The 10,413-nt window shown below is 56.6% G+C and overlaps 1 protein-coding gene across 1 annotated transcript; it reads left to right on the forward strand.

Moving 5' to 3' along the window:
* Positions 1-903: 903 nt before the first annotated feature.
* Positions 904-1,380, forward strand: LOC136465325 (uncharacterized). The gene is made up of 2 exons (XM_066464103.1): positions 904-1,146; positions 1,192-1,380. Exons 1-2 carry the CDS (start codon positions 904-906, stop codon positions 1,378-1,380), a joined length of 432 nt encoding a protein of 143 aa, XP_066320200.1.
* Positions 1,381-10,413: the final 9,033 nt, after the last annotated feature.

Genomic DNA, 10,413 nt, shown 5'->3' on the forward strand with positions numbered 1-10,413 from the left:
AAGAGTTGTCGCCAGGGGCTAGATGAGTCTCTTTGAGACTTCATCCAACGCTTCTCCAAGCAATGCACTGAGTTGCCAAGCATCGACGACTCAAAAATTGTCTAGGCTTTCCTCTTCGGCACCACCTGCCGAGACCTAGTCCAGGAGTTAGGCCAGAACATGCCGACCTCAGCTACCACGCTCCTTGACATTGCCACCAACTTCACCTCGGGTGAAGAGGCTGTCGGAGCCATCTTCCCCGACAATGAAGCCAAGGGGAAGCAGAGGGACGAGGCCCCCGAGGCCTTGGCTCCCCACCTCCCCAAGAAAAAGAAGGGTCGCTAGGGGAAGCAAGAGGTCCTCGATGCCGGCCTAGTCACGGCCACAGAGCGCAAGAATCCCTAAGGCCCCAGAGGCCTCGGGCTCTTTGATGATATGCTTAAGAAACCCTGCCCTTACCACCAGGGCCCGGTGAAGCACACCCTTGAAGAGTGCACCATGCTCCGACATTACTATGTCAAACTCGGACTCCCCGGCGATGATGCTAGGATGAGGGATGCCGGCAATAGGGACAACGACAAGGACGATGGGTTCCCCGAGGTTCACAATGCCTTCATGATCTTTGGCAGGCCTTCAGCGTGCCTCAAGGCACGATAGCGAAAGAGGGAACGCCGGGAGGTCTTCTCGGTGAAGGTGGTCGCTCCCCGGTACCTCAACTGGTCTTGAGAGTCGATCACCTTTGATCAGGATGACCACCCTGATTATGTCCCAAACCCCGGGCAGTACCCACTTGTCATCGACCCCATCATCGGCAACACCCGGCTCACTAAGGTGTTGATGGACGGAGGCAGTGACCTCAACATCCTCTACACCAACACCCTGGAGCTCCTTGAGCTCGGCCAGTCATAGCTCTGAGGCGATGCCATGCCTTTCCACGGCATTATGCTAGAAAAACGCACGCGACCCCTCGGGCGCATCGACCTGCCCGTCTGCTTCGGTACTCCCTCCAACTACCGCAAGGAGGTCCTCACCTTCAAGGTGGTTGGGTTCAAGGGAACATACCACGCCATCCTGGGGCAGTCGTGCTATGCTAAGTTCATGGCGGTCCCTAACTACAGCTACCTCAAGCTCAAGATGTCAGGCCCCAACAGCATCATCACTATCGAGGTCATGTACGAGCATGCATATGACTGCGACATCGAATGCATCGAGTACGCTGAGGCTCTCATGGAGGCTGAGACCCTCATCGTCAACCTCGACCGGCTTGGTAGCGAGGCGCCTAACTCCAAGAGTCATGCTGGGACCTTCGAGCCCATAGAGGTCGTCAAGCTCATCCCGGTCGACCCCACCTACCCCGACAACCAGGCACTGAGGATCAGCACCACCCTCGACATCAAATAGGAAGCCGTGCTCATCGACTTTCTTCGCATGAATGCTGATCTATTCACGTGGAGTCCCTCGGACATGTCGGGCATACCGAGGGAGGTCGCCGAGCATGCCTTGGACATCTGAGCCGGCTCTAGACTGGTGAAGCAGCGCCTATGCTAGTTCGCTGAGGAAAAGCACAGGGCCATTGGTGAGGAGGTGCAGAAACTTTTGGTGGCCAGGTTCATCAAGGAAGTGTCCCATCTAGAGTGGTTAGCTAATCCTGTATTAGTTAAGAAGAAAAATGGGAAGTAGAGAATGTGTGTGGACTACACTAGTCTGAATAAAGCATGTCCAAAAGTCCCTTTCCCATTGCCTCGAATCAACCAAATCATTGACTCCATTGTGGGATGTGAAACCCTGTCCTTCCTTGATGCGTATTCTGGTTACCATCAAATCAAGATGAAAGAGTCCGACCAGCTCACGACTTCTTTCATCACACCATTCGGCATGTACTGCTACCTGACTATGTCGTTCGGCCTCAGAAACATAGGGGCCACATACCAGTGGTGCATGACCTAGGTCTTTGGTGAGCACATCAGGTGGACCGTCGAGGCCTACGTGGATGACATCATGGTCAAGTCCAGGAAGGTTGATGATCTTGTCGGTGACTTGGAAATAGCCTTCAGATGCCTCAGGGAGAAGGGCATCAAGCTCAACCCCAAGAAGTGTGTCTTCGGGGTCCCCCGAGGCATGCTCTTAGGGTTCATAGTCTCGGAACGCGGCATCAAGGCCAACCCAGAGAAGGTCTCAGCCATGACCAACATGGGACCAATCCGAGACCTCAAGGGAGTATAGAGGGTCATGGGATGCCTTGTAGCCCTGAGCCGCTTCATCTCGTGCCTTGGCGAAAAAGGCTTGCCTCTGTACCACCTCTTGAGAAAATCCAAACGCTTTTCTTGGACCCCCAAGGCCGAAGAAGCCCTCGCCAAACTCAAGGCAGTGCTCACCAATCCTCCTATCCTAGTACCACCGGCCAAGGATGAGGCCCTCTTACTCTACGTTGCCGCAACGACCCAGGTGGTCAGCGCGGCCGTGGTGGTTGAGAGGCAGGAAGAAGGGCATGCGCTGCCCATCCAATGACCTATTTACTTCATCAACAAAGTGCTCTCCAAAACCAAGACACGCTACCCCCACATCTAGAAACTCATCTACGCCATAGTCTTGGCTCGACGCAAGCTACGTCACTACTTTGAGTCCCACCCGGTGACCGTGGTGTCATCTTTCCCCCTAGGAGAGATAATCCATAATCGGGAGGCCTCAGGTAGGATAGCCAAGTGGGCCGTCGAACTCATGGGGCAGCCCTGTCTTTTGCACCTCAAAAAGCAATTAAATCCCAGGTCTTGGCCGACTTTGTGGCTGAGTGGACCGATACCCAACTGCCACCTACCCAAGTCTAGGCAGAGTGCTGGACCATGTACTTCGATGGGTCCCCGATGAATACCGGGGCAGGCGTGGGTCTGCTCTTCATCTCACCCCTTGGAGTGCACATGTGCTACATGATTCGGCTCCACTTCACCGCCTCCAACAACGTAGCTAAGTACGAAGCCCTTGTCAACGACTTGTAGATTGCCATCGAGCTTGGCATACGGTGCCTCGATGTGTGGGGCGATTCGTAGCTCGTTGTCGATCAAGTGATGAAGGAGTCGAACTGCCATGACCCCAAAATGGAGGCGTACTACAAGCTGGTATGTCGCCTTGAAGACAAGTTCGATGGTCTCGAACTCAACCACATCGCGTGAAAATTTAACGAGGCCACGGATGAACTGGTAAAGATGGCATCGGCACAGGCCCCAGTCCCCCCGAACGTCTTCGCTAGAGATCTCCACAAGCCTTCCATCGACTATGCCTCGGCGATGGAAGAGGGCCCACCGGTCGAGCCAATCGCAGGGCCTGAGGCCCCCTCTATCACCGAGACCCCTTCGGCCGAGCCCGAGGTCATGGAAGTCAACATAGAGCCTCCCGAGGCCAACCAAGGCATGGACTGGCGGGTCCCGCTCCTTGATTGCCTCATTCGAGGAGAGCTTCCTACAGACAGGACCGAAGCCCGACGGCTCACACGACGAGCCAAAACATACGTCCTCAACAACGGCAAGTTGTACAGGCAAAGCCCATCTAGCATTCTCCAATGATGCATCACCACCGAGGTAGGCCAAGCCCTACTTTGGGACTTGCACGTGGGAGCCTGCGGGCACCATGCAGCGCCTCAGACGCTCGTCGAAAACGCCTTCCGCCAAGGGTTCTACTAGCCAACGATAGTTGCTGATGCCACTAAGCTAGTACGCTCCTGCGAGGGATGCTAATACTATGCGAGGCAGATGCACCTCCCGGCCCAAGCCCTCCAGACCATCCCCATTACATGGCCGTTCTCCGTGTGGGGGCTCGACATGGTTGGGCCTTTATAGAAGGCCCTCGAGGGCTACACCCATTTGCTGGTAGCAATCGATAAGTTCTCCAAGTGGATCGAGGCTCATCTGATCAATCCAATCAAGTCCGAGCAAGCGGTGCTGTTCTTCACTGATATCATCCACAGGTTCGAGGTTCCGAACACCATCATCATCGACAATGGGATGTAGTTCACCGGCCACAAGTTCCTGACGTTCTACGATGACCACCACATCCATATGGCCTGGTCGGTCATAGGACACCCTAGGATGAACAGCCAAGTAGAACGTGCCAACAGCATGATCCTATAGGGCCTCAAGCCAAGAAAATACAACCGGTTAAAGAAATTTGGCAAGAAATGGCTTGCCAAACTCCTGTCGGTCATCTAGAGCCTGAGGAACACCCCAAGCTAAGCCACGGGGTTCACACCGTTCTTCCTAGTCTATGGAGCCGAGGCCATCCTCCCCACTAACCTAGAGTACGGCTCCCCAAGACTACAGGCCTACAACGAGCAAAGCAACCGCACTACCCGCGAAGACGCCCTCGACCAACTGGAGGAAGCCCAAGACGTTGTGCTACTACATTTGTCCAAGTACCAGCAAGCCCTACGATGCTATCAAGCCCGGCACATTCGAAGTCGAGACCTGATGGTGGGCGACCTGGTGTTGAGACTGAGGCAGAGCAACAAGGGCCGTCACAAGCTAACCCCGCCATGGGAAGGACCGTATATCGTCACCCAAGTGCTAAAGCCCGGGACCTACAAGCTAGCCAATGAGAAGGACGAAATCCTCACCAACGCTTGGAACATAGAATAGCTACGTCACTTTTACCCTTAAATTTCTAAGCATTGTATACATTATTTCTTGAAATACAATAAAGAAGTATTCTTTAGTTGTTCTAATTTTTTGAGAAACCCCCCGAGCCCATCATGGGCCTTGGCATTACGATAACACCATAAGGGAGACTCGGCTCTGCCTCTACAGAGGTGCCCACTACTGGGCTCGAACAAGACATGGCTCTGCCTCTGTAGAACCGAGCCTCCCTCAGGGGCTAGAAGGGGGGACTCCCCCCCCTAAGTCCCATGCACCATTTTTTAGTCGTTTTTAAAAAAAATTCTATGCCAAACTCTCTAGCATGCTTCGACAAATCGATTGTAAAAAACCTAAGGACCGAAAGACTGTCTCAAGGCCAAAAGGCCGGCCGAGTCGCGAGACGGCCTACGCCTCCGGGCTACGGCACTCCCTCACCACCTTTTGCTCGAAGGGCAGCTTAGGCTCTGAGGAAGTTTTTTGCAAGAGATATGTTCAGAGACGAGACAGAGGGCAGAGGCTCAGAAATACAATAAAAATGATTAAGAAGCGTAGACGCATAAGTACTTCAAAAAAGGCCTCGACGGCCACAAGCATCATGGTACGATAATACCCTCATCTATTTACATGGCCCCTTTGGCCTAGGTCAAGGTTTAGGGTCTCCAGCGTCGGCGGACGACGTGGGAGGAACCACCTCCTCTTCGAACAGCTTGGCCAGCACCATGCTGGGGCCCTCAGCCGCCTCCATCAGCTTCGCGACCTCCTCATCGGCCTCCTCGTCATCCTCGGCCAGGACGTAGCCATCGCTAATGTCCTCGAGGTCGATGCCAGCATAGTGCGAGGAGACGATAGCCAGGGCATGCTTAATGCCCATGTGCAGTGCCCCTCGGAGTCACTCGTGCACTTGGCCACTCAACGCGATCAAGCGGCTCCTAAGGGAGCTGCCCAACTCAACCCCCTCAACCTCTAGGGCCTCGCAGACGGTACGAGCGGTGCTCTGCAGCATGTTATGCTCCCCAATCTTAGCCTCGAGCACCACCTACACTACGACAAAGGCCTCAACTGCCCAGGAGACCTCCTTCTCCAAACCTGCGCCAAAACAAGCAGGATGGTGTTAAGCGCAAAAGAAAATAAGCCAAACAGGGGTGAAGCCCTATGGGACTCACCCTCGGCTTTCTCTTTCTAGCGCTGGACCTCGACCTGAGAGGCCTCAACTTTCTCTTTCCAGCACTAGACCTCGACCCGAGGGGCCTTGGTCACCCTGGAAGCCTCTTTCTCTAGCTCTGCATCACACCAGGGAGTTAGGGGTCGAACACAAGAAAAGCAAATAAAACAAGGGGAATAGGACTCACCCTCGGTCTTTCCCTTCTAGACCAGAGCCTCAGTCTGGGATGCCTCAGCCACCTTAAGGGCCTCTGCTAGGGTGCCTTTCATCAGCAGGTGTGTGCCCTGCTCCACCCCTAGCTGCCCAGCAAGGGCCTTAGTAGAGGCCATCGCTTCTTCAGCTCGGGACCTAAAGGTGTCCCGATCGCTGGCCACCCGGGTCAGCTCCTCCTCCAACTCCTTGATCCGCGCCACCAAAGGGGCGGCCTGCTCCCGAGCTTTGGCCGCCTCGGCCTTCATATCGGCATAGCAAAGGTGGAGGTCCTCCATGCTCCACGTCGATAGAAGCTCGTTGGCGTGAGCGAGCAAGTCCTTCTGCCGCTAGAGCTGGTCCAAGACGTCCCTCTCCCGCCGAAGAAACAATGACTTCCCAAGAGACCAGGCCTCGAGCTCCTGGATAGGCAGAACATATGTCATGCACTATGAGAAAACTCAAAAAAAGACGACACCACACGAGAAAAGAAGGCACATCCCTAGGTGACCCCGGGTAGATTGTTGGCCATGACGGACAGCGCTGTCTACAGCGACCGCTCTGCTAGACGGTGGTATTACTCGAAGGTGTCCTAGTGCCCCCCCTCGGCCGCGTCCTCGAGGGCGAATAGAGGCTCCCCCTCAGGGTCATCCCGGCTCCGCCACAAGACACGCAGGTGATCCCACCCGTGGGGCTCGGGTTGTACCCACACGAGGGCCGAGCTTCCCTCGCTAGAGGTCGGAGCTAGCTGCTCCACGGTACTGGCCACTTCGGCATCTGCCACCCCCTTCCCCTAGGAAGTATCATTGAAGGAGATCGGATGGACCTCCACTTCCCAAGCGCTCTCCAGCGACGGCAGCGAGCCTTGGACCAGGGGCGGTACAGAGGCTGGCCCCACCTCCATCTCCGCTTCCTGGGCCACTGGCTCTGCCGCGCCCATGCTGGCCTCCACTGCCTCGGCCTTAGTGGTCCTAGGGGCTTCGACCTCCACCACCTTGGCCTCAGTGGTCCTGGGGGCTCCGGCCTCCGCCACCCTAGCCTCGGTGGTCCTAGATGCCCTAACCTCCATCGCCTCAGCCTCGGAGGTCTTGGGGGCCTGGCCTCGGCCTCGGTGGCCTCAGCGACTGAGGGCGCCTCGGCCCCATCTGACTCATGGGCGTCAGCCTCATGAGGCGTAGGCGCTTCCTGCCCCGCTTGTGTCAGGGCCACCTCAGCAACCTCTCCTTGGGCGACCGGCTCCTTCGGGTCGGCCCTCGCCGACGCCGCACCACATTGTATGGCGGCTTGCACCTCCACCACCCATTGGGTGGTGGAGCTGGTGCTCACCTTGAGCGCCTTATGTGGTGCTAGGGTGGGCACTTCTGCCTGATGCTTCTAGCTGAAAGCAAAACACTAACAAGGTCAGCATACGACCAAGGAACGAATGGGAGATGCTGCCTACTCCGCCGAAAAAACACTCACCTCGAACGGGGACACAACCGCTTCAGCTCTACGTCCCTCCTCTGTAGCGGCGGTGGCGGCGGCGGTGGCATGGCCTCTGTGTCCACCGGTGTCGGCCGGCCCTCGCCGGACTTCGGCGCCCCCTCGACCATCTATGGGGGTAGTTGCGTTGCCCCCGCTGCCGCCTGCTCCACCTCCACCATCGAGCCCACCGGGCTGATGGCGCGCTTCCCTAACGCCCGTGCCTCAGGCATGTCGGCCTCAGCCTCGGGGCGAGCGATCACTGGCCCCAAGGCATCCTCCCCTCCTCCTCCTAGGAATGTCGAGCTACTCGCCAACACCCCGAGCATTGTCCCCCTGATGTTAGGGAGATGGTCTAGGGGACCCCGCCCCACCTCGCTCTCATCATCTTCGCCCGAAGAGTCCATCGACAGTGATGGTGATGGAGACGCCTCCACCGAGAGACCATCCTGCCTCTACTACCGACGGTGTTTCTCTAGCTCCTCGCGCTCAAGGATCTTCCTCTTGCGCTTTGCCTCCTTGGCATCCTTCCGCTTCTTTTGCGCCTCGGCGTGTGCCCAGTTCACCGCCCGCTACTCTGTGTCCTCGAGAATGGGCGGCGGGGAGGCTCGCACGTCCCTCATCCCCTATAGGGACGACAAACACAAATAAGGGAATAGGAAAACATGAGGAGCGAGGAGGCCACGGGGGCCACAGCGGCACATGACTTACCAGGGAGAGGTACCCCCATGATGGGCACATCACGAACGGGGTCAGACCACCACTTGTCAGCCGCCCCTCCACCGTCTCTCTCACCTGACGTAGAATCTCCTCGTCAGAGAGGGCGATGGTGGACATCCGGATGCCCTCGATCGGCTCATCCGATGACATGTTGAACAGGCACCGCCACCGAGCCATCAGTGGTAGCACCCTCCTATGGTGGAAGGCCACCACGACCACAGTTGTCGTAAGGTCATGGCTGCGCAGCCTCTCTAGCCCCTCCAGGAGCGGCTACAGCTTGGGCTGGTCAGCCTATGGGACATCGTACCTCCACTTCTCTGGCTGGCTCTCCATGACCCACCCAGTGTAAGGGGGAAGTCTGCCATCGTTGTTGTGGAGGTAGAACCAGCTGTTGTACCAGTGGCGATTGGACAACACGAGCTAGGCCGGGATGTAAAGGTGCTGCCGGTCTTGGCGCACTTGGAGAGTGCAGTCGGCCCTCATCGCCTTCTGCATGCCCGCCGTGCCTATCGGCTTGGTGGTGAACCCTGCCCGAAAGAGGTGGAGCCATAGCTCCTAGTGGGGGGCAATGCTTAGATACCCCTCACAGATGGCGACGAAGATGGCCGTCTGCACGATGGAGTTGGGGTTGAAGTTGTGGAGCTCCACACCGTAGTAGTGCGGGAGCACCCACATGAACCGATCTGCTGGTAGGCCGAGACCGCGCTCATGGAAGGACACGAAGCTCACGATGTAACCACCGTGTGGCCTCAGCTCCGGCTCGCCTCCTGGAGCTATCCACTCCGGTCTGTTGGGGTCAGTAATTGGGCGGAGGAGGCCGTCATCGACAAGCGACTGCAGCGTCTCCACGGACATGTCAGACAAACCCCAGGGGTCCGCCCGAATGATAGTAGCGCTGCTGGCCATGAGTGCCGTGGAGAATGCGGCTACGGTGGTAAGGCGAGCTCTCTCTCTCTCTCCCTCTGCCCCTTCTCCCTTCTTCTCCCCGATGCTCTCTGTTCTTAGCAATGGCTTGAGGACAGAAAGGGCGAATGCAGGCAAGGTAAGGAGGAAAGGGGCGAGGCTCATCATGTATTTATGAGGGAAGGGGGAGAAATGGACGGGTGATGAAATCAGGGAAGTTTCCCTCAAATCTGGCACAGTTAATCTAGATCCGATTTAACTGCCCACGCGCCCACCATTTCCTTATTAATCGCATGCACAGTTATGTCCCATCCACCGACACCACGTCACATCCGACTGCAGCAATGGCAGGCGCCATTTCATCTCCCAGAGAAATCGCCTCAAAAGGTGCACCTGCCATTGTTAGCCAATGGGAGGGGAATAACCCCCACCCGATTCCTTTCAGACGAAGGAACTAGGCACCGAGCCCGTTACGGTCCAGGAGTTCAAAGGCTAGGCCCTCGAGGGTCTCGACAGTCGCCCTAGGACAACAGAGTCAGGGACAACTATGGGCGAGCCCGTACATGGCCGAGGCCCAAGCAAGCAATTGCTTGGGATGCCCTAAGTCATGTCTGAGACCGGTAGGGAAGTCTCTGAATGGGATCCCACCCTAGGGAGGCATCGAGCCCCTAGGGCCAATCGAATGGAGCATGGGCCTCCACTCGGACTTACCCAATAATAGCTCACCGGAAGTGTCATCGCTCACGCCCACTGATGGTAGCTTGGCATATTCCATCCCTCCTTCTAAACGAAAAGGATGCACAAGGGTCATACAAAAAGACAGGGAAACTCCTGATTGCCCTCTCGCTCCGTGTAGAGGCTCAGGGGCCCTTCCTGCAAACAAGCCAAGACCCAACGACCTAGGCTCGCACTCGAGGGCTCAGCAAACAAACCCTCCTTCCGAACAAAAAGGATGCATGAGGGTCACATAAAAAAGCTAGGAGAACTCCTGATTGCCCTCTCACTCCATGCAGAGGCTCGAGGGCTCTCCCTGCAACCCAGCCGAGACCCAACGACCCACGCTTGCACTCGAGGGCTCAACAAACAAACCCTCCTTCTGAACAAAAAGGATGCACGAGGGTCGCACAAAAAAGCCAGGGGAACTCCTGATCGCCCTCTCACTCTATGTAGAGGCTCAAGGGCTCTCCCTACAACCTAGCCGAGACCCAACGACCCAGGCTCACACTCGAGGGCTCGGCAAACAAACCCTCCTTCCGAACAAAAAGGATGCATGAGGGTCGCACAAAAAATCTAGGGGAACTACCGATCGCCCTCTCGCTCCGTGTAGAGGCTTGGGGGCTCTCACTGCAACCCAACCGAGACCCAGCGACCCAGGCT

This window comes from Miscanthus floridulus, chromosome 7 (assembly GCF_019320115.1).
Source record: "Miscanthus floridulus cultivar M001 chromosome 7, ASM1932011v1, whole genome shotgun sequence".
Classification (NCBI taxonomy): Eukaryota; Viridiplantae; Streptophyta; class Magnoliopsida; order Poales; family Poaceae; genus Miscanthus; species Miscanthus floridulus.

What these genes read in the sequence shown, in the direction of transcription:
- LOC136465325 (XM_066464103.1), top strand. Translation starts at nt 904, where the DNA reads ATGCCTTTCCACGGCATTATGCTAGAAAAACGCACGCGACCCCTCGGG. An exon ending in ACAGCATCATCACTATCGAG is followed by an intron (nt 1,147 to 1,191) that starts GTCATGTACGAG and finishes GAATGCATCGAG; the next exon opens with TACGCTGAGGCTCTCATGGA.